General features: G+C 36.3%; 1 protein-coding gene and 2 pseudogenes across 1 annotated transcript in view; 2 read left to right on the top strand and 1 right to left on the bottom strand.

Annotated features, from left to right (window-relative positions):
• Window positions 1-11,072, bottom strand: part of LOC130049702 (uncharacterized) — a 34,567-nt gene extending 23,495 nt beyond the window's left edge. Inside the window, exons 1-2 of the mRNA XM_056147638.1 lie at window positions 11,050-11,072; window positions 9,904-10,145 (exon numbers count right to left, since the gene is read on the bottom strand). Of these exons, the coding sequence (XP_056003613.1) occupies window positions 9,904-10,145; window positions 11,050-11,072 (265 nt within the window). The remainder of the gene's footprint in view (window positions 1-9,903; window positions 10,146-11,049) is intronic.
• A 1,732-nt stretch (window positions 11,073-12,804) lies between these two features.
• Window positions 12,805-13,757, top strand: LOC125656430 (uncharacterized; annotated as a pseudogene).
• A 391-nt stretch (window positions 13,758-14,148) lies between these two features.
• On the top strand, window positions 14,149-15,895 carry LOC125658710 (uncharacterized; annotated as a pseudogene).
• Window positions 15,896-25,319: the final 9,424 nt, after the last annotated feature.

Here is a 25,319-nt window from a genome sequence, read left to right as displayed (position 1 = left end):
TTCTATCTGTTGTCATACACGTATGCAAAATGTATATGTGTATTCAACATCTCTCTTTGAGAACTGACCTCAGGATAAAACAAATCATGCCGAAAAAAATCAAAGCATACATGCCACGCCTACCGTGTCGTGCAAACCGTTCACAAAGCGTCCAAGGCACGCCCCAAAAGTGGTCAGCATTTTGTGCAAAGCGTTTCGTGTAAACCGTTCAACGTTCCGTGCAGATCGTTCAGCGTTTCATGCAAACCGCTCACCGTTCCATGCAAGAATCGTTTCGTACCGTTCCTTGCAAGTGGTGTAGTAGTAAGTTTCAGGGTCTGTACATACAAAGCTCTCCCTAAAGGTAACACGTATAAACATTTTCAAAAGGCAAATATAGAAAACTAAAGAAAAATTAAGCCATACCTATGGAACTTAAAAAAAATTGGTCCAAATGGCGTAGATTCGAATACGAGCACGTGGACATGTATTTCTCTATATTGAATCTCGTGTGCCCAAGTTAACCTCGTTCTGATATGTTACATAAAATCCGTAAAAGCAATTAAGCCTTATTTTCTGAATCATGTATAATCAATCGTTGATAAACACGATTGTACCATATCTCCTACGTTTGTAAATTTGCTAAACATCGACGCTGAATAAGACGTCACAATGCAGTTTACATAAATTGCGGTATGTTTCCCGCTTTCAATGAATAGGCGGATCAAATGTCTATCAAAGTTAGAAGGATGCTGTCCTCACATGTTTAGTGCGAACGTCGTGATGGTTTTTGTTACTGTTATGGATATATATTCTTTAGATGCTGATTTTTGCTTCGCCCTTAAAAACGGTCACGCCGTAAGACATATAGCGTTACGTTGTAACCTTGCACGAAAATTAGGGATTATTATAAAAGACAAAAACAGACAGATGGACAATTCTCAGATAACGGGGAGGAGTGCACAAAAACATAGACCCAAGCACCAATTGTGAAATATAGTATGGTCCTGCAGGCATGTTTACATATGACCTAAGATACAACTTAGAAAAAAAGCTCTTATTCAAAAATTTCTTACTAAAGCCATAATTTACGTAGACTGTCATTTTCTTATTTTTCATTAATCGTAGATTTTCTTAATTAATATGTAAAGTACATCAATAGTTTATAACACTTGAATACATACTTATGACCTTGTGATCGGTATTTGATTATAGGACAGAATGATTTTTTTCAGCTTAGACGTAAGATGTTTCGTGAATAAGGACCAGATTTTCAAAAAGAAGACTAGAAATAGTTTTTTAACGGCAACTAATTATTATCTGGCACAACATAGATTTTAAACATACTAAAGGGTACGCTGAATCCAAAACAATAGGCTGGCAATCTTGAAAATGACGTTAATTGAGTCAAAATGGCGGACTTGAATTTCACCAATTCCGCAAACGGTTTGTTCTGAGTAATTTTAAAAAATACAAAGTATCAAAGTATCAGTTGAGTTATGAAGTGAATAATGTAATGATTTACTTACATAAAGAAATACTTTCTCTGTTTATTTGTATAGGAATTAAGTCAGTAACTGTTACAAAAACAATACATAAAGCGTAAGCGGGTGATATATATTTTCTGCAATAACCGCGACTTTAGCATAGAAAGGTATTCTATTGTTTTTATCTATGTTTGTATGAATAACAAGATTTATTTCTTGTACAAAAGAAATCCAATTATTATAGCGATGGTTGCTGTCTAAGATCCGCGCCATAGATTTGTGCGCGTAATGCCTTACTGTAGATGACGTTATTGCTGTTGAAGTTTGACGTCACAATATTTGTATCGGATGGATTGAGAGTTGGATTTATTTTGTCTTATAGCTAAAAAAAGGTTTATTTTGTTTTTCTACATCAGAATTTAAAAAAATAAATTATTATTAATATTTCGACAATATTCAACCTCGACAAAGGTTGCATTCCAATGACGAATGGGGGGGGGCATCGAAGGGAAAACGTAGATTCACCGGGAGGGACAGGTTTGCCAGGCGTAACGTAGGGGGTGCCAGAGGGAAAAGAACACAGATCCATCTCAGGAGACGGATAATGGGACGAGCAAGGAGTCGAACACGGTGTCAGAACTGAAGGAAGTTGTCTCGTCAGTGGCGGAAAAGATGGTGTCAGAAATCAACAAAAGGATAGAGATGATTATTTCTCAATGCATTAACACATCGCCGTCTGAAGGTAGCAAAGTCTCATATGTGCCTAGTACAGCAACTACGCATGTATCAAATTTATCTGATTCAGATAAAATCGTTTGTTTCAACACAAGTTTTCCTTCATGTTCATCACCTCAGAGCATAGCTAGCGTGCATAATGATCTAGGTATGCATGTTACCCAATCAGTTAAACAAAGAAATCATGAAAGGGGAGTTTGTGGAACTACATACGCTTTTAAATAAACAAAGATATATTGAAACGCAGGGAAGTAGAGTTTTATTCATGCATGGTCAGCTTACATTAAAACTTGCAAATACGGTCAAAATTACAACAATTGATACTTGGCTAGATGCATTTTTTATCTATATGAATATAAATTTGTCAGCACATATTGAACAAACTCAGAGTCTTATTAAGTACATGGTAAATGTCAAACTGAATACCAGCCGAGTTTCTGGAGGATTATGTTGGAGAAAATATGACCGTTAATTCCGATTAAAAAGAGTCAAAGACAACATTATTTCCTGGGACAAAATTGACCCAGGGCTATGGCTTCTTTTTATAACCCCCTAATACTCAGTCAGTATATAAGAATTCTCAGGGCAGCTCAAAATTTTACAACAACAAAGGTTTTTGCCGGTTGCAAAATTGTCAATGTCAACATCAATGTTTAAAGTGTCGAAACAAACATCCTGGCATTCATTGTCCTGATAAACAAGCTATACAGATGCCCTCAATCTAAAGGAATTTTCGAGCTCCCTCATCAGGTTTTCATCAATCAGGCAGCAAATATTCAGCAGGTTGCTTTCGTAAAAACAGGTTTTACTCCAATTAACTTGAACAGTATGTGTCTTTACCTACATGTAGCAATTTTTTCTAACCAAAATGTAGCTAATGAATTGCAGAACGTTTTTAGATTAAGTTTTTATCTACATTATGATGGTTCAAGAGTTCCAACAACCTGTAATAATTTAGTAAAGAGGGAAAAGAAAAAAAATGACAAGGAGATATCTTTAGGTCGCATAGCAGGCCTTTTCAAACATAAGCCTCTATCTAATTTAAGGTTATCGCCTATTGGGGTCGTAGTAAAAAAAAGATGGGGTTGGCGTCTCATCTACCACCTTTCATACCCTTCTAATTTTAGTGTAAATGACTTCATAGATCATGAAACATGTTCTGTTCATTACACCTCTTTTGACAAGGTTTTAGGTATTGTAGGGACACTGGGAAGAGGGGCTTATCTTGGTGGAAATGGGTGTAAAATCAGCATTAAGATTACTTTCGGTTCAACCCTCTGACCATCAATTACTTTGTTTCAAATATGATAATCAATATTATTATGATATGTGTCTACCGATGGGTTGTTCAATCAGTTGTGCGCTGTGGGAAAAGTTTTCACATTTCGTGCAGTGGATAGTAGAAGTAAAAACTGGAGTTTATACATTGAACCATTACTTAGACGATTTCATATTTGCTGGGGACACATTAGAAATAAGTACCTGCTCTGATTTTGGCATCCTAACAGAAGAAAACAGAAGGTACAAAACCAGTCCTTACATTCTTGGGTGTAGTTATTGATACAGATAAGATGGTTATTAGAATTGCGGAAGAAAAAAATTATCGGTCTGGAGAAATCACTGCTAGATATGTTACAAAAATAAAAGTTACGCTGAGGGATTTACAATCGTGAGTAGGTTCTTTAAATTTTTGTGCAAAAGGTATTCCATCTGCTAGGGCCTTCAACAGAAGATTTTGTGACAGTATGTGTGGAATAAAACATTCAAGTCATTTCATTAGAGTAACAATGGGAATGAAATCCGACCTTCGTGTGGTTGGATTTTATCCACAAATTTAATGGTAGTTTGAATTTAATGGATGTTAATTGGTTGTCTAATGACCAACTTCATCTCTAAACTGATAGTGCAGGCAATCAACAATAAGGATGTGTCGTCTACCTGCATGGTCAGTGGGCATATTGCGGATGGCCGGAAAGCTGGAAGAACACAGATATTATGTCAGGTAAAACGTTTTTATAGTTAGTGCCAATTGTCCTTGCAATTTTCTTATTTAAGACTCAATTTCTTGATAGGAAGATATTATTACACATTGACAATAAAACTTTGGTTTCCACTCTGAACAAAAATTCATCAAGATTACCTCGGGTTATGGAATTGGTTAGACCATTGGTGTTACATTTCACGGTAAACAATATTTACTTTAAAGCTTGTCATGTAGATGGTTATAACAATGCTATAGCTGATTCTATTTCTCGCAAACAGTGGACGAGGTTTCGTGTTCTCGCCCCCAATTCCGATCAACACCCGGCACATATTCCAGAAGATTTAAAAAAAAAAGATATTGGAGCTGAAATTAAACGCCTGACACTCATTTCAGTTTCATTAAATATCAGGCAAACATACTCAACTAATCTAAAAGGTTTTGAGGAATTTAGAATTTTATATGAACTGTGTTCAATTTGGCCTCCAACTGTTTCACACATTTGTATGTTTATCGTTCATTTATCACTGTAAGGTTCGACTCATGCTACGATATCATCATATATATCAGAATCAGTTTCAAATGTTAAATATTGGGATTCTGTGACAACACAAAACATTTTAAATAAGGAAATTATTAGAAGGAATCAAAAGGTCAAACTATTCAGAAGATTGTAGACTTCCTATCACAAAACACATTCTTGGGAAGCTTATAAAAACAGCTTTAGTCTGTTCGTCAAACTTCGAGTCCATTCTTTTTTTAACGGCATTTTCAGTAGCTTATCATGCTTTCCTTAGAGTTGGTGAATTTACTCTAAGTAATTCAAAGCAAACAAATCAAAATATTTCTTTTAAACACATAAAAATTGGAAAAAACGAAAATTCTGGGGAGAATTTCATAGAGCTTAAAGTTCCTTTCTTAAAAATTGACCAACTTGGGAATGGGGCATCCATGTTGTTGCAACAAACAAAAATTGTGTCTGTCCAGTTGTGTGGTTGGAAAGATACATCGCAATGAGGCCAAATTTGATGGTCAGTTATTCATACATTTGGAGGGTAGTCCTCTCACAAGGTTTCAGTTCTGTCCAGTTTTAGATAAGTCACTTGAACTCTTTGGTTTTCCAAAATCACGATACAAATTTCACTCTTTCCGTATCGGAGTCGTTTCAGATAGTATTTATATCGGTCATTCAGAAACAGAAATAAAAAAGGAAGGGAAATGGAGTTACGGATACCTTCAAAAGGAATATCAGGATTAAGTGATGTCGTCAATTATTTCTCATTTTCTATATATAGGAAGTGAAAAAGTTATTTGGATTGTTGGTTCTTCAATTGTAAAATGGATGTTCTACTATGCAAGAACATCCATAGATGGTGTCGATTTGGGTTTAAAGACGAAGAAATTACAGAATTTTTTGGCAAGGAAAGGGGGGTATGAAATGGTTTGACCTTATTCCAAAAATTAGGCTTTTGTTGAAATATGAATCCCCTTCCAAAATTTTAATTATCCGTTGTGGAGGGAACGATTTAGGAAAAATTCCATTATTGCAACTACGGTCCATTATCTGTTCAACACTTGAGGAACAACTTCCGGAAACAACAATCGGATGGTCAAATATGTTGCCAATAATTTCTTGGCGTTTTAGTTCAAACTCAGTCTCACAATCTTGCTGCGGTAAGACTCAATAAGTTTATGAATCATCTAGTCACGGTCAATGGTGGGTTCTTTATCAAATACCGAGAGATTACTTGGGATTCAAAAGTAATGTTTAGTAGTGACCGTGTTCATTTGTCATACTTCGGTAATTGTTGTTGCTATTCAACTTACAGAGGACATCACAAGGAACATGTTCTTCTTAAAAAACAAAAAGATAGATATCTAAATTGAGCTTCATGATGTGGCCACACCTACACATATTTTGCATCTCTCATTCCACCTAACTTTGTTGGCGGTGGTTGTCCTTTTCAATGGACAACCATTTGCCGGTTATTCAAGACGCCTCCTATGGTAGACGTCCTTTTAACAACTTCTGCTGAGTATCTGCTCACCCAGTACCAGTATGAATATTCTCACTATTAAAGTTTTTTAAGAAATTCATAAGGATAAGGACTACAAGGTTTATACGGATACGGCTTTATAAGGATAAGAACTATATGGTTTAAAAAGTGTATAAGGATAAGGATTATAAGGATAAAATTTATAAAGATAAGCAGAATTTATTCAAAAACGTCTACGTGATAAGAAGAAAATTTCTCGCTGTGGCCTTGAATTCGATATTTAGATATATCGATGACGTTCTGTATATTAACAATAATAACTTTCATTCATATGACGATTTGATATTTTCCTGTGAGCTCGAAATAAAGGACACCACATAGTCGTCCACTTCTGTTTCATACTTAATATTTTATTGAAAGTAGACATTAACGGTAAACTGACAACTCAACTGTATGACAAACGGGATGATTTCAGCTTCTCCATCGTCAACTTCCCATATTTATGTTATTAACTTCTCATACTTATGTAGCAATATTCCATTATCACCTGCATATGGTGTTTATATTTCTCAACTGATTCGATATGCAAGAGCTTGTTTTGCGTATAATAAGTTTTTAAATCGAGGTAACCTATTGACAAACAAGTTGATGGTACAGGGGTTTCAACGGTCTCGATTGACGTAAGCATTTCGCAAATTCTATGGTCGTTATAACGATCTAGTTCGTCAATACAACCTATCATTGGGTCAAATGCTGTCTGGAGTGTTTCATACCGATTGTTAAGCCGTTCTTGGCCCACTGATTTTGACTGCGGATAACTCCGTTTACCTGATCAGGATATAGGGCTCCCGGCGGGTGTGGCCGGTCGATAGGGAATGCTTACTCCTCCTAGGCACCCGACCCCACCTCTGGTGTGTCCAGGGGTCCGTGTTTGCCCAAGTATATATTTTGTATTGATTGTAGTAGTTGAGATTGATCACTATTCGTTATCTTCACCTTTCATAAGGATTATAAGGATAAGGTTTATAAGGATAAGGTTTATAAGGATTAATGTTATAACAATTAATTCTTTGTTTTATGTAGGTCGTGGCCACAATCGCCAACTCAAAAATAGTCTATAAACACCTCTGGTGTGTCCAGGGGTCCATGTTTGCCCAACAATCTATTTTGTATTGCTTCTAGGAGTTATGAGATTTATCACTGTTCGTTATCTTCACCTTTCATACTTGGTTTGCATCTTATTATGGAGAAATATTTCACGTGAGGCAAGATATCCTAGATGATAAATTTATCACTACGCCATGTTACAAGCCTACACACAACTCTTTCCACGAACTTGTACATGTTGCATTGAAGTTAGGGTAAGATCTACAAGATAGAAGTGAAGTGAATATGAATGTTTAAAGGTAGTGAGGACGATGCCATTGATTGTGTTCCAGATAGTGTTCTCATGTTTTCGAATCTTCTTTATGGTGGAGAATTTATTTGAAAGTGTTTTCAGTGAAGATGCACTAGACAAAAGAAAGCATTAAAAGTCACTCAAAATTGGATTGGTGATGGAAAGAAGTGGATTCCGATACTGATTTTCACCAAATGCCGCATGAAGTTCTGGGAAAGTTCAAGCAAGGTAATTTATTTTCATATGCATATTCAGAACAAATATATTTTTGTGCTTACAATCGATCTTCTAGTTTGATTGTTTATTTGTCTTCAAAATCCCCTATGTAAAACTTATACTGTACAAATTTTGATGCATCAGATGCAGATTTCGACAAATAATGTCTCTCTAGTGATGTCCACGTCTGAATATTGGAAATTTGAAATAAAAATGAAATTGTAAGAACCAAACAGAAAAAAAAGCAGAGTGCCAAAGACTGGAGTCATATTCGTCTAAGGATCAGAGCTATACATGAGGGAAATAATCCTTAATTTCGATATGAATTTCTAAATTTTATCACAGCAATTAAATATGCGTCCGTATTTTCAAGCTAGTAACGGAGTACTTAGCTACTGGGCTGTAGTAACCCTCAGGGACGTACAGTCCACCAGTAGAGGCCTCGACCCAGGGGTCATAATATAAAACTTAAATTGTAAGAACCGAAAAGAAAAACAGAGTGCCAAAGATTGGAATCAAATTCGTCTAAGGATCAGAGCTACGTATGAGGAATATAATCCAAAAGAAAAGAAGTCCCACTGCACGGACCTCTTCATTTCATCACCAGTGACATAATCTATATTTACTTATTTGTTTTGATCCATTTGCACACATTTTCTTCTTCATCAAATTTGATGTCTTCATATGTGTGAAAGATTTCCAAGCGGGACTTTAGACAATATACAACTAAACAACCAACCAAACAATATGCTCAGTAAGTTATCTGTTCACAATCCCGGTGAAAGTGAATTTTGCCTTACAAATAGGATCTGTTGTGTCGCGGTGAACTCTAACTTTGTCTGCAAACGTTGGTAGTAGTACGCTTTAGTGTATGTAGTATTATGCATATCTGACCTTGAGTTTTGACCTTGATATTAATTGTGATCATCTTCAAGATATAATCTGGAAACGAAAGTGTGTAAAGCAGACAATCCCATTTAATATCCCCGGATTTTAGGAAAGGACAAGAAACAAAAACATGTACCCCTTCGAATTTATTTGGGAAAATTATGCTGTTACAATCGAGTGTTGTTTTTAGAACAAATACCCTTAAACTTGACGATGTTTGGGATATTTGGTCAAATATTTCATGTACCGATGCTGGGAATTTTTCGCGACATTCTGCAGTATTTCTTAAGTAATTCTGGCAACACTATCTCTCGAATCAATTTATTCTCAAATACCATAACATCTTACACTTGTGCAGACACGATTTTATTGCAAGGAGTTCGGAATATGTAATTATTGGGACATATGCCTGATACAATTATATGACACAGAAAAAGGGAAACTTTCCGAAATATCAAACATCCCTGATTCCGTCAAACTAATGCCTATCGCCATTACGACGTGGATTTTAGCGACGTAATAAATGATTGGTGAAATGTCATATATAACTTTATATAATTCGAGTAACCTTTGAATTTGCCGCGTCCAAATTATCTTGACTCTTTGCAAAAATGCATGAGGAATATGTACTGGTTTCCAGATACCAACGAGTTGTCTTCTTTAAGAGGGCTCGTTAAGTTTATTTTCATTCAATATGAAAATGATAGTTTTCCAAATTATATATCAAACTATACTTCAAATGAATATTAGTATATTATATTATTCTGTATATAGATGGACATAAATTTGACTGTACTGAATGCGTAGTGCATCTAAACTTATTAGGAAAATTGTCTTCGTATTTCATTGTATTTTCCTAATGAAGGAACACAAAATGACGGAAATGCACTCAAATCAGAATACTTGACACTTTATACTGATGTTCTTTTGTAAAACAAAGGAATTACAAGTCTAAATGAAGAAGATGCAATAGTAATAGTTTTCATACTATTTTAATATTGCTGCTTTCCTTTTGAATGTCTTAATATTATAAGGTTATCATTCCTGAACCAAAATGACGCTTATAAATGTGTTATTTTTATGATAACTTTAAATGTTTCTTCCAAATGAGTTTGAATGACTCTGAGCTTTAAATTACAAGAGAGGAAATGAAATTCCGTGCTGATAAGAGCTGTTCTAGTTTTATCGATTTCATGGTATAAAATAGCATATCAAAATTACCCCAGCCCTTATTTTCCGTCCTGTAGTATATAGTTATGTGATGTATACTGAGGACACCTCCGAGATCCACCCACCACTTCGCTGTTTGTTTCTCATCTGCTGATATTGTACACTGTTCCCCATAAGAAGATAGGTCTGATCGCATACCGTCCACTGCTAGATCCGCTGCCCATAAAGAAGGTTGAATTGGATACAACTGCTTTGCATGTTTTCCCAAGGCAATATTGTCTGTAAAGAATAAACTATAAATGATATAACCACCTGCATCTAATCCGACTTCAGAAAAGGGATAATTGCAAAATGGAAAATAAGTGTCCGTCGATTGTAGTTTTCCATGTAAATCTATTTTATTCCCATGTCTCATTCTGTGTTAAAAGATCATTGAATCCAAAACGTTATTTGTGTAATTCCATTTAAAAACTTAAACTCTTCTATACCTTAGTCGAAATTTTAAAATCCTCTTGATTACCATCACCTATTTCAATATTTCCCAGAAAGATGAAAATAAAAAGGTGAAGAAAACAGTGGTCAATGTAAAACTTATACGGTACCAGTGTTGATGCACCAGATATGCATTTGACTGGTAACTTTCTCTTTGATACCACACCTAATTTAAAAAATATCATATTTGTTGTTTTACTTCCCAGTTGAGAATTTTTCACTTATTAAGAAACATTACAAGTGAATGTGGAGTATAACAAATTCATTTCAATCACGTCCGTAGCAATACGTTTTTTTTATATATATAAAACCTACGTCTATAAAGACACATCTACGCGGTGTTAAAGGTGATGAATATCCAAAAGACCCGCGATGTTCAATTCTGATATAGAGAGCTTTGCTAAAAATATTCACTACCTATGTAAAACGACTTTGGTTTTATCGGGGCTTGGCAAAAATTTACCTATAAAACATAAAACATGACGCTGGGATCAGAAATTGAAGCCGGGTTTTTAACCGCAATATATGATTTTATAAACACAATGGATGTAATGACTACATCAATCCTCATGTGGAAATTAAGTTGATATCCCATGGAGTGAATGGGTTTCGATACTACATCTCATGTTCCTGTACAAGTGTTACACAACCTACACTACAGGATTTTTCCTGTTCAACATGAGCATTGTATATCTTATTTTATACCTAACGACCAAATGTTCCGACATTTCTAATCTTTTGGTAGAAAGCACTAAAAAAACCAAAGCCAAAAACCCTAAACGTTTTAAACATTTGTCAGAAGTTATGCAGCACTGACGTTATGGAGAAATTTTAGTTATCATGTAAAACTTATACGGTACCAATTTTGATGCACCAGATGCCCATTTCGACAAATAATGTATCTTCAGTGATGTTCAACCGAAATGTTTAAAATCCGAAATAACAATGAAGTTTTAGAGCTATTTTAGGGGGAAAACAGTGTGCCAAAAGAATGGAGTCAAATTCGTCTAAGGATAAGAGCTATGCGTGAGGGAGATAATCCTTAATTTTGAAATGAATTTCTAACTTTTATCACCGTAATTAAATATGCATCCCTTTTTCAAGCTAGTAACGAAGTACTTAGCTACTGGGCTGTAGAAACCCTCGGGGACTCTCGTAACTCCATAAAGGGAATGCAAAATTAATAGTTGGAAAAATACAGGCCCTTGAATAAGGTGCAGTGGAGAATCAAACATCCCCTGATGGACGGACACATCAACTTTGAACCCTATATTTTGATTATTTAAACGGAATAGTATGTTAGAAAAATAGGTGTGTAAAGAACAGCCTAACAATTGGTATGAAGTATGTCAGACAGCATTTGGCAAATGACAGGTTGTATTAACAAACAATATCATTAAAACGACCAAAGAATTTTCGAAATGCTTACTTTACACGAGGAACCCCTGCACCATCAATTTGTTAGTCAGTAGTCTGCCTCGATTTCAAAACTGATTACTGTATACAAAGGGCAAGTTTTTGTGTATCGAATCGGTTTAGAGCTATAAACATCTTATCTGGTGATAATGAAATATTGCTAACTACATATGGGGAGTTGACGGCGGAGAAGCTGAAATTATCACGTTTTTCATAAAGGACCTTTCCCTAAATTAGAAATCACAAACCCCCTTTTCCCTAAATCAACAACAACAGAACATATGACTATTCAACATTTCACACCGCCATTCCTCACGATGAATTAAAATCTTGACACCAAAGACAGCTGTTTCTTCAATAAAAATGAAATAAAATAAATATTCCTATTTCGTGATCAGTCATCGTAAACATTACGTTGTTAAACAGTTTATTACACAAATACTACTTACATCTAATTCGCATATGAATTAGATGGTTTTATCGAAGATAGAACAATACGCAGTTATTCCCCGTTTGTTTAATGCACCGAAGTCCATTCTGATTATTTCCCTCTGCGCTATATATAAACGGCGACGCTTTGTCTTCCTCTTCCTTTCCCCAAACTTACAGCATCATAGCAGGTTGATGATGAAATCAAAGGTCTTTTGTCTGTAAAATTAGATGCAAATTTGGCTGAATTTCTATCCAAGAGTTAATGCAATTGTTTCTTGATTGATTAATTGTAATTTTAAACGTAGTGCGAAGAATGTAAATGTAAATTTCACCCCGATGTTGATAGATTTTTAATTGAAACTTTAGGCCCGTTGTGTCACGAGTGTTAGCGTGGGTAGCCATTTTGATTAAATAATTTAATTAAAGTAGGCAACTTAATCAACTAAATTCATAGTACAATGATTGATATATTTTAAGGCAATTAAATCATTATATATTTTCATTGCATGTGAGTATGCCTCCAATTCGGAAAATAAAAAGGACACCGAGGTCGAAGGCCAAGTCGTCGGCAAGTTCAAAGGCGGCGGTATCAACCCCCCCCCCCTTACAGAGATGCCGAGTCAGGGTCCCGCACTACGCACTATGGCTGAGTCGGGTCAGGAAGGAGAGCTTCAGATGTCAGCTACGAACCCGGTTAATTTAGTCATGGCAGCTGTACCTCAGAGTGTGGAGTTGTCCTCGATAGGCCTACAGAATTCTCAAGTGGCGATGGCACCTACACCTTCCATTAACAATATAGGTATGCATGTTGTGCAGGCCATTCGGCAGAAAATTATTGAGGGTCAGTACATTGATTTAGTCTTTCTGTTGCCACCAAAAGCTGGGGGGGGGGTGGAGAAAAAACTCGTCATGAACAACCTCGGGGAAATAGTAACTAGGGACTCGACACCTAAACGTATAAAGTCTATAGAAAAATGGACGGATGTCATGTTGATTTTTGCAGCAATCTTCTTGCAGGCACACCCTGTTAAAACCATTAACCTCCTTAAGTACATTCAAACAGTAAAAATGGGGGCTGGTAGGGGTTATAAGTGGTGGTATGAGTATGATATTCAGTACCGCCTTCGCAAGGCCAATAACCCCGGTAGCTCTTGGGGAGAGGTCGACTCGGAACTCTGGCTTATGTATATGACCCCATCTTCTGTGGAAACTCATACTCTGAGTCTGAAACAAGCCCCGGCAGTCGCAGGGAAATGTTATGATTTCAACTTCAAAGATCTTGTAGCAAATTTCCTTGTTTTTATGATCATATGTGCTTGCGATGTAATGGGCAGCATGCCATGATTCACTGTCCAGGGGTTCATCAACCGCAAGCAAATGGACACAAGTCCCTCAACAATTTTCGCTTCCCGGGGAAATATCAGTTTTCGACGTCAAATTCAGCACTCACTTTCAGAGGGCAACAAAATCAATCATTCACTTATAGAGGGTCGAATATTTCTTCGCGCCCAAGAAATCGATTTCAAAACCAACAAAATTTGGGATTTAGGCAAAACGCCAGTTAGAGTTTCAGTTTTAAAGAAATACTTAGATCAATATCCAAATAGAGCAGTGGCAAACAAATTATATCTAGGATTTACCCAGGGATTTCAGTAACATTATTTGGGGCCTAGGTTACATATACAATCGGACAACTTGATATCAGCATATGAACACCATCGGGAGGTTAAAGAATAACTTTGTAAGGAAATCGAGTTGGGCAGGCTTGGTGGTCCATACAAAGAGTTGCCCATTTCCAATATTCGTATTTCGCCAATAGGGGTGGTACCAAAGGGGGATATTTCAGGATGGCGGCTCATAACTCATTTATCCTTCCCTGACCACTGTAGCGTTAATGCATTCATAGACCCCAATGAGACTTCAGTCCAATATACTTCATTTGATGAAGTCGTCCAAATGATAGCTCACTTTGGTAAGGGAACATGTATTGCTAAATGTGACATAAAATTTATTCCGTGCAAAATATATTCCCACAAAACATCATTGTCGATTTTATTTCTCGCAAGCAGTGGGAAAGATTTCGTTATGCAGCGCCGGAAGCAGATCCAGTTCCATTGACAATCCCCTCCTCCTTCACAAACCTCATCTCCAGTTTGAATTCAACAAATTATTAGAAGCTTCATTATCACAAAACACACACAGAGCTCACAATGCAAGTCTCCAGGCGTATTACAAGTTTTGTTCAGAAAACCGGATCAGTCCAAATTGACCACCCAACTTAGCTTCAATAGTTCAATTCATGTTAAATTTATCTATCAGGGGTTTAGTTTTTTCCACAGCCCGCTCATACATGGCTGCCTTGTCATATCATTGCAAATTGCAAGGAATTTATGATCCTACTTCTGAATTTTTGGTTGTTAAACTTTTGCAAGGTATGAAACGTTTGAGGCATACTCCAGATAACAGGCTTCCAATAACAAAACATATCTTAGCTTGAATATTTCAGGTGCCTCCATGTATTTGTAGTAATGTCTACGAGTCTGCTTTGTTTTGTGCTGCATTCTCATTGGCTTTTCACGGGCTGCTCTGGGTAGGCGAATTAGTTAACGATCGCAGTTCAACAGCAAGAGTTGTAAAAAGAGGTGATATTAAACAGAGCAAATGACTCAATAAGTTTAACCATTACATATTCTAAGACTGACCAGGTGGGCAAGGGTTCAGTGCTTAACATTCCTAGGGTAGGAGATTCGACATGCCCATTTTATCATATGGATGTTTTTCTGAATGTTCGCCCTAATGACTCGGGCCCCCTTTTCTGCCATTTTGATTCGTCCCCATTGACCAGATACCAATTTACTGCTATTTTGTCAAAAGCAATTAAAGTACTTCAATTGCCAGGCAAGTATAAAACTCATTCTTTTAGGATTGGGGCGAGTACGGAACTAGCAATCAAGGGAGTTTCATCCGATGTCATTCAGAAATCTGGTATATGGCGATCTAGCTGTTATAAATCATACATCCGTATACCAAAGTTTTCAAGTTCATTTATTTTGTAGAGAGTCAAATCGTTTGGTTGGTGGGCTCCTCAATATTAAAGTTGGCACAAACAGAAGCTCTACTTAGGCCTGGTGGTTGCGGTTTGAATCTCGGTAGGATAAATATATCTTTATGGTGGCATGGTTACAGCGGTCTAGCTCTTATGCAGATCTTCAATAAATTAAAATACTTAAGTAGATTTGGTCCGCAGCCAAGCGCCATTCTACTACATTGCGGTGGGAATGATTTAAGCCATACATCCATAAGAAAATTGAGGTTACAGACTAAAAAAGTTACAAAATTTATAAAAACAAACTTTCCCAATGCTAGGATTATATGGTCTTGCGTTCTACCGCGCATTGAATGGAAATGTTCCCACAATAGGGTCAAAATGGAGGAAGCACGCCGGTGCCTTAATTCATTTGCAAGCGCTTTAATCAAGTCGGAAGGGGGGGGGCTGTCATTTCATATCCAAATATCAAACCACAACCCACATTTTTACACAGTGATGGGGTTCATCTATCCAAACTAGGGAATTCCATTCTATTAAACACACTACAAGGGGTTCTAGAAGCTATACTATGCCACAATGTTGTATACTTTCCGCAGTAGTCCTTATGGGTACGGCTTAATTATAGCAAAGTTCCGCTCTTCCCCCACCCCCAGTGTGGCGGAGTTTACTGCCATTCAAGGTAGGAAACTTGTGGCGCTTACGAGCGGCACTGTCAGAACTTATGATGAAATGTGAAAATATACAAGTCCTTGACCTCTGTACCTCCCAGGGTCAAGCACTCTTTGATATGATTTGAACTGTGAAAGTTGATATTTTTTAACTTTGAATGTTGACTTTGCAAGAGAATATGTTGATGTTGAATTTGCTTTTGATGATGCTTTTGTTGTTTGTTGGGGCCTGTCCTTGATCATGCTGACGGCCCGTTTCCTTTGTGTTGTAAATACAGCCGTGCCCATAAACGCCATAATAAAATTATAAGTATTCATATATTTATTTTTTGTTCATTGATACACTGTTCTGAGATAATACTTACATCTAATTCGTATATGAATTAGATGGTTTTATCGAAGACAGTGCAATACGCAGTTATTCCCCGTTTGTCTAATGCACCGAAGTCCATTCTGATTATTCCCCCTTGCGCTATATATAAGCGGCGGCCCTTTGTCTGCCTCTTCCTTTCCCAAACTTAGAGCATCATAGCAGGTCGGTGATGAAATCAAAGGTTTTTTGTCTGTAAAACCCACCCATCCCTCCACTTTATTTGCCTTTTCTGCGTCGTCTGTTAATTTCTACTTTCAGGAAAACCTCGTCTTCCATGCCGACATCACAAACGGAGTCGAAGGTGTCCTAGTTCATCAACTTTAGCATATACGGGTATTGCATTCCGGTACGGCTGTGTGCAGTGTGACGTTGGTACCTGTTTTTAGCGCTTACGAGCGGCACTGTCAGAACTTATGATGAAATGTGAAAATCTACAAGTCCTTGACCTCTGCACCCCCCAGGGTCAAGGTCATGATATGTTTGACCTCTGCACCTCCCAGGGTCAAGCACTCTTTGATATGATTTGAACTGTGAATGTTGATATTTTTGAATGTTGACTTTGCAAAAGAATATGTTGATGTTGAATTTGCTTTTGATGATGCTTTTGTTGTTTGTTGGGGCCTGCCCTTGATCATGCTGGCGGCCCGTTTCCTTTGTGTTGTAAATACAGTCGTGCCCATAAACGCCATAATAAAATTATAAGTATTCAAGTATTTATTTTTTGTTCATTGATACACTGTTCTGAGATAAATATGTATAAGGGAATATATAAACAAAAATAAAGTACAACTTTAAAGCTTCGTTGTCTCTAAGGAAATCACATTAGTATTTATGGTCACTTTGCATGTACATTGTCATTGATTGGAGATTTAAGAAAAACCAGCTGTTTATGAACATGTGTTTGTTAATCGGAAAAAAATCATGTTTAAAGGTTCAAATGAAAATCATCTGCATGCTGAATTGTGACTGGCATAATGTATATATTTTTTAATAAGTTCAAGAATGGTTGCCCTGATGACATGTGTAGAGTCAAAAGTTAGCAAACTGTCCAAAACACCGGGTCTGAATTGATCATATTGAAAGCACATGAATTAGACACTTTCAAGTTGGAAAATTATGATCTCTTTATCAGAAAATGAGGAAAAGTTTGCAAAAGTGGAAACAAGCTTGGGTCCAAGGCACGTGCAGATATGCATAAGAAGGTGTTCTATACAGGCCTGGGGTTAAATACACAGCAATACAATGCATTATGTTACCACGACTTGGAACATGTGATATTTCCATTATCCTTACTCATTATTTGAGAGTGTATTACATTACATTACATATTACAGAACATAATGATATTAAATAGATGAAAGAAACATCATTTTTATACATGTAATGATTTATGATTTTTAAAGATGCAATGCAGAAAATATTCATCAATGTTAGGAATCCCATCTAATTTATTCATTGCATTTGATTGCCATCAATGTTCAAATGCATCATGTTTCAGTCAACACTAATGTACTCGTAATGAAATGATCGAAATCTTCAAAATATCATCAAATATTTGGAGTAATGTAAATGTAATGGGATGCAATGTGCATTACAGTACATTTCCCACAGGTAATGCATTACATTACCATTAGTTGTGATGTAAAAAAGGTCCATTACACATTACACCCCCATTACACTGAAATTGGCTGTGATTTAGTTACCATTTGTTACTAGCTTGAAAATACGGAATTATATTTAATTGATGTGATAAAATTTGCTCTTATCTTTAGACGAATTTTACTCCACGTTTTGGCACTGTTATTTCCTAAAATAGCTCTTGCAAGTTTATTGTCATTTCGGATTTCAAAATTTCGGTTGAGCAACACTAAAGAGGTATTATTTGTCGAAATGCGCATCTGGTGCATCACAATTGATACCGTATAAGTTTTACATTAGTTACCAGTACACATTACCATCACCCCGGACCTGGTTCTATCGAGAGATTATTGAAATTGTCTGTGGGGGCTTTGTCTCAGGAAGTGGCTGATATTGATTGTGACATTTTTGTTGGATGTGATACATATGTCTACTCTTGCTACACATTACATCATAAGGTGGTATTTTCATCAATAAAGTGCTTGGTGAGGAACTGACGAATAGCTATGCATTCACAGTTTTTTTTCTAACGTTTCGTACTGTACATTAGATGCATTGGAAAAAACGTTACTTTCCATTATCATTTACGGATTCATACTTTTTGACATAGATAAAATGTGCTTTTTAATTGCAGCAAAATTAACTCCGAAAATAAAGTATTTCGTTTTCCCCCTATGCATTTAGACAATATATATGATATGTAACACTGGCATATTTTCGCGGTGTTCTGTGATTGTGTATTGATGTATTTATATTTAAGTATAATTTCCTGTCCAATATCCTGAAAGAAAGGAATTTTTCAATAACACAAACACAAATGTAGTTAACATTGAAATGGAAAAAATATTGATGTTGGTAGGAGTTAAACCCGGATCTCGCGCATGAAGGATTGGCTCTCTACCACTACACCACGAAGTCTACGACGTCACTCGCTCAAAATCCCTCAAAATCACTCGATTAAGTTAACGTTATACCTCCGATGTATGACAATACCTTTACTTATATCGTGTTCTATACATTCTTTTCATTTTGATCTTGATGATATTGTTGGTATCCATGTAAAATAAAAACCCTTCTATAGCATTGAAAGTCCGACGTCCGATTTGCTGGACTGCAGATGCGGATTCGTTTAAGTATCAAAATTCTATACCTTTTACAATTCCTGCACAAACTTGTAATAAAACACAACATAGGGGTGTATTCTGCATGAAAACGACATTAACTCCATATAAGGAGTTTGTTTTAATCTTTGAAAGCAAATTATTTACTAGAATACCCACCACTTTCACAAAAATAAGTAATTCCAGATTGCTTTCGATTTAGATCAAAGTTGATATTCATCATCAGCACATCTTTTGATCTAAAAAATCTCATGTGCAAATTTAATTTGTATTGATAGATCTTGATAGGCTATAGTCACTTTCTGGATCGAAGGTTATGTGACGATGATCGTAATGATACACGACACGTTATGTCTTACAATGACCATGTAATAAGGTTTGAATGCAAGGTGAAGATAACGAACAGTGATCAATCTCATAACTCCTACAAGCAATACAAAATAGATAGTTGGGCAAACACGGACCTCTGAACACACCAGAGGTGGGATCGGGTGCCTAGGAGGAGTAAGCCTCCCCTGTTGACCGGTCACATCCCGCCGTGAGCCCCATATCCTGATCAGGTAAACGGAGTTATCCGCAGTCAAAATCAGTGTGCCAAGAACGTCTTAACAAACGGTATGAAACACGTCAGACAGCATTTGACCCAATGCGAGGTTGTATTGACGAACTAGATCGTTATAACGACCATAGAATTTGCGAAATGCTGACTTTAATCGACACCGTTGAAATCCCTGTACCATCAACTTGTTTGTCAGTAGCTTACCTCGATTTAAAACTGACTATACCCAGAACAAGCTCTTGCATATCGAATCAGTTGAGGTATCAACATTCAAAATATCCTTTGTCGTCAAAGGACCTGGGACTTGTTTTATTGAGAACAACGATTCTAAAAGTCATCACTGACTCCATCCGAAACTATCTGTTTAAAATACAACTTTTATAGTTCTCGTGTTGTAGACGTCATTACACGACTAACTTTAGCTCTTCCTGATAAATGACTTTGTTCTCGTTTTGAACTATCAAATTTACGAGAATGTTTGTTTCAAAAAGACATTTTACCAATGTACTAAATCATCAATGTTGTATTCTAAAATTTGTCAAACTTAATTTAATGATCCTTTTTTCAATCACAGTAAATCAAATTTTATGTATTGTAAATAAACATACCAACACTCCTACTTATCAAAAATATAATAGTAAATTAAGCGTCTGTAGCATGAAAAATTCAGTTGCATGATTTTAAACGATAATCTAGGAATTATTCAATAATTGTAAAAGAGCTATCAACTGCTCAGACTACTAATATAGTAAATATAAGTTTCAAGATATTTACTGAACTTGAAAAATAACTTAATATCATTAACATAAAAGTTAACATATTTTTTATATCATATATTTAGTTATTTAACATACATGCCTTTGTCAAAGTCTCGAAGATCTTAATTATCGTGATGCGATAGGTTTTTTTTTTCCAATCAATTTTCTTAAGGCAAAAGACGATTTTATTCAGCATGAAAATATATGCAAGGGAAAACAGGACGTTTTTGCGCTCCATAGAACAAGGCGTTTATGAATGCCATTAAATTGTAAAGGTAAAGACTTGCGTGATTCGAATGAATAAACATGTGATTTTAAACCTCAAATACGATAGCTAAATTCAAAGAATCATCCACGTCTTTTCAATACAGTTTTCTTTCAAGCAAATGTTCATTCAAAATCTATTGAATTGAGATTAAAAACAAGGAACACGCAAAACAACACCTTTGAAATATATGTCGGTTAAATGCCTAAACAAAACATTTTATTGTACAGGTTGAAACACGTCTTTAAAATGAGCATGGGAATTTAAATGTATCAACACACTGTAAAGTTTCATTCCTTCGGTCAAGAAATACATGTGGGAGATATTCAATTATACCTTTATTGTACATGTGCTGACCCTTCAAATAGGTAAAGGTTGCAATATGACCCCTTGTATTGTTCTCGAGAACAATAGGTCTATTGTTTATACCCGCTAGACAGCCACCTATACTACTCTCGTACATATGTATATATTACTTTGATACCCTATAGTGGTCCAATTGGGGCTATTTTGTTTTTACAAATTTGAATTTCCATTATATCTTCACCTTGCATCAGGAAGTTTCCATGTAAAAACAAGAGGTACTGTGAGCAATGCTCACTAAGAATACCCCACGCTTACCCCAATCTCCCAAAGGGTGTTGGTAATAGGTATAAACTACTTCTTTTCTGAGTGTAAAAAACAAATGGCATGACAAACCGAACCATATTGCTACTTCGATGTCCAGTGCGCGTGACCTTTGACCTTTTGACCCCAAAATCGATAGGGAACATCTTCATCCCATGGATAGTCCATATGTATGATATGGTGACTGTAGGTGGAAAGGATAACGCTTTAGAACCCGGAAACCATATTGCTACTTTGATGTACAGTGCACTTGACCTTTGACCTTTTGACCCCAAAATCGATAGGGAACACCTTCATCCCATGGGTAGTCCATATATATGATATGGTGACGGTAGGTGGAAAGGATAATGCTTTAGAGCCCGGAAACCATTGTGTCTACAGACGGACAGACGGACGGACAGACAGACGGACAACCCGATTCCAGTATACCCCCCACAACTTGTTGCGGGAGGTATAATAAACTTTTCTGACCCAGTCGTTCTAAGAATATTTTTTAAAACAGATTTGTAAGTAAAACTTTGACCTCCTATCGTGGTTCCACCCGACACCCTGGAGGCATGCGTTTAACAAAGTGAAATTCGCACTATGTCAGGAAGCTTTCATATAATTGTCAGTATTTATGGCCTAGTGGTTCCTGAGAAGATGATTTTTAAAAGATTCCCTATATATTCTCGTGAAATTTTTTTATCTCTTATTGTGGCTCCACCCTACACTTAGGGGCATGATTTTGACAAAGTTGAATCTGCACTATGTCAGGAAATTTTCATATAATTGTAAACTTCCCTGACGCAGTGGTTCTTGAGAAGATTTTTAAATATTTTCTCTTCGTATTTCCATGTAAAACTTTGATCCCTCATTTAGGCCCCATCCTACCCCCGATACCATGTTTTTAACAAACTTGAATTTGCACAATGTCAGGAAATTTTCATGTAAATCTAAACTTTCCTGGCCCAGTGGTTCCTGAGAAGAAGATTTTCCCTATATATTCCATGTAAAACTTTGATTCCCTACCATGGTCCTACCCTACCGCCGGGTCATGATTTTAACAAACTTGAATTTGCACTTCGTCAGAAAACTTTCATGTGAATTTGCACTTTCCTGACCTAGTTGTTCTTGAGAACATTTTTGAATGACCCCACGCTATCTTTGCATTTTCTCCCCTTTGGAGTGGTTATGGTCCTTCATTTTAAGGAAAGTGAATCCTCCTCATCCAAGAATGATTTGTACCAAATTTAGTTGAAATTGGTTTGGCTGTTCTGAAGAAGTCGAAAATGTTAAATTTTTACAGACACACCAGCATACAGGCAGACAGACGGACGACAGACAACGGTCAGGTGAGCTTAAACACGTTAAAGGGGCAGATCTGAGGAGGTAATATGTATTTTACGCTTTTAGTTGGCTATTTTTTTTCTTTAAAAGGTCAATATGTGCCATTCTTGGAATGCGCGGATCTCTTTTTCCAGAAGGGAAATATACCATCATGGAAATCGACTTCAAACCACTTAAATTGTTTTGGACCCGCCCTTGTGCCATAGAAAAAAGGCACAACACAATTAAAATGTAATTATTCCCACACAAAATGGATTCCTAATATGTAAAACTTATACGGTACCAATTTTGATGCACCAGATGCGCATTTCGACAAATAATGTCTCTTCAGTGATGCTCAACCGAAATGTTTGAAATCCGAAATAACAATGAAGTTTTCAAGCTATTATAGTTAAAAACAGCGTGCCAAAAAAGTTTAGTCAAATTCGTCTAAGGATAAGAGCTATGCATGAGGGAGATAATCCTTAATTTTGAAATGAATTTCTATATTTTATTACAGTAATTAAATATACATCTGTATTTTCAACCTAGTAACGAAGTACTTAGCTACTGGGCTGTAGAGACCCTCGGGGACTAACAGTCCACCAGCAGAGGCCTCGACCCAAGGGTCATAATGTAAAACTTATACGGTACCAATTGTGATGCACCAAATGCCCATTTCGACAAATACTGTCTCTTCAATGATGCTCAACCAAAATGTTTGAAATATATATTCCCATCACTCTAAACCAATCACATTAAGTGCACAGAATGCTGCCCATAGTTTTCCTTTAAGATTTTGAACATTTTACTCTGTATCTTTATAAACTCATAAAACGTTTGAAAACAACCGAGTTGCAAAAATAAATATTTCCTGTTCAAAGTAGATATACAACGACAAAAATGATTTCGTTTACATTGATGATTACTAATATCTAAACAAGACTGATGAAAACGAACATTAGGAATAGGTACACGAGATTAGAAAATATCCTACCATATCCAGTGGACAGTTGAAAAACTGCAAAAAGCAAACATATATGTATCATAATGGCTGCACCCATAACAACACGGAAGTTAAATTCTAAATATAGCATTAACGCGTTGACGGGTATGCAAGTCTGAAAAAAAGATATATAAATGGATCATGATAGAAGCCAACCATTGTATAACATTTTCAAAACTGTTTTTTAACCATTTTCTGAACATCATATGAATATGAAAAGAATTGGGTTTTTTAATGTAACACAAACCGTTCAGTGTTTGATCGCCGCTACACGGGTGTACTAGTTCGCTTGAAGTTCGGTATTTTAAAATGTTATATTGTGGGTAACCCGGATGTAATTAACACCATTGAGGGGTTCCTGTTGTATGCTGCGGGTCTTATGACGCTGGTTTATATTTTATTGATATAGAATAGTATTCATGTTTCCATATCGTTCTATAAATCGATTTTCAATGTATTAAAGAGTGGCTAGATCGGGTATCTAGTTTGGTTTACGACTTCCGAGTTATTGATCTAAAGACACGTCGTAGTGATAAAATTAAGAAGTAATTATTTTGGATTTGTAAAACTCTAGACTACTTTGACATTGTAAGTGCATGACATGATGGGACAATTATACAGCTTTCTATAGACACGAAACTATTCCGAAAAGAGAGATCAACCACAAAGAAAGCAAACATGACATGATGGGACAATTATACAACTTTCTACAGACACGAAACCATTCCGAAAAGAGAGATCAAACACAAAGAAAGCAAACAAACTGTTTACTTTGTACTTGCAATATGACATCATATGACCTTTATGTTTATGAAACACTATGTCTTCGGTGGCAACAAATAAGAAATAACTCGTCTTAAACTTTGGTACCAAAACCAGTGTCTTGTCATAAGGAACGCACTTACAAAATATAAGATCCCTAAGAATCAACATTCAAATTTATGAACAGCGGTACATTTTAAACAAACAGTTTGGCTGAAAACAATATCACCTCCCAAACTTTGACACGGGGATGAGAAGTAGTGAAGCTATCGAAGAGTGACCAATCCCATAAGGTTCACATGAAATACAAAATGTGCGATCGGAGGCATATGAGGAGTAAATATCCCCCATCGACCGATCACACCCGCATTGAACCCTATATACATGAATAAAAGGAATGCACAGTAAGTTGTAACATGTATAAAAGTGGTGATTTAAATCTATATTGCAACTTTTCCAATTGTACTAAAGGTGCAAATAACCCCTTATTGTCCCTCTCAGTTGCGGTCTACTCCGTGTACGCTGAATGTGTTACCCTGTCAAGTGAGACAAAATTATAATAACAAATTGTGCTTTTGCCCATATTTGAAAGTGCTAAATTCATAATTCGGGAAGTGGGGGTGGGGTTTGGGTTGAGGTATTTATTAACTGAAGCTGCCTCATCTTTTGTACATGTACCAGTGCTTACTAAATTTTGTAATTATGCAAATAATTCATTCTATTTCTTGATATTGGTGAGTACTCTGTATTTTCCATTAAATTTCCACAGTTTATAATCCTGACATTCGTGCTTTATAAATTAAATTTCTGATATAATAAACGTTGACTTCACTCTTTCACACACGTTCCTTTTCCATTTCTGACTTCCTGTTAAAATTGACCCTTTCACTTTGGTGTTCCAATTGACAATGAACGGTGAACGCATGGTGAACTCACGATGAACACAAAACTGTAAATGGAGAGCGAATGTATGAATCTCTTCTTAGGCGAACA

This window comes from Ostrea edulis, chromosome 8 (genome assembly GCF_947568905.1).
Source record: "Ostrea edulis chromosome 8, xbOstEdul1.1, whole genome shotgun sequence".
Lineage (NCBI taxonomy): Eukaryota > Metazoa > Mollusca > Bivalvia > Ostreida > Ostreidae > Ostrea > Ostrea edulis.
Note: the sequence above shows the minus strand (reverse complement) of the source record. Positions and strands in the feature narration are given on the sequence as shown.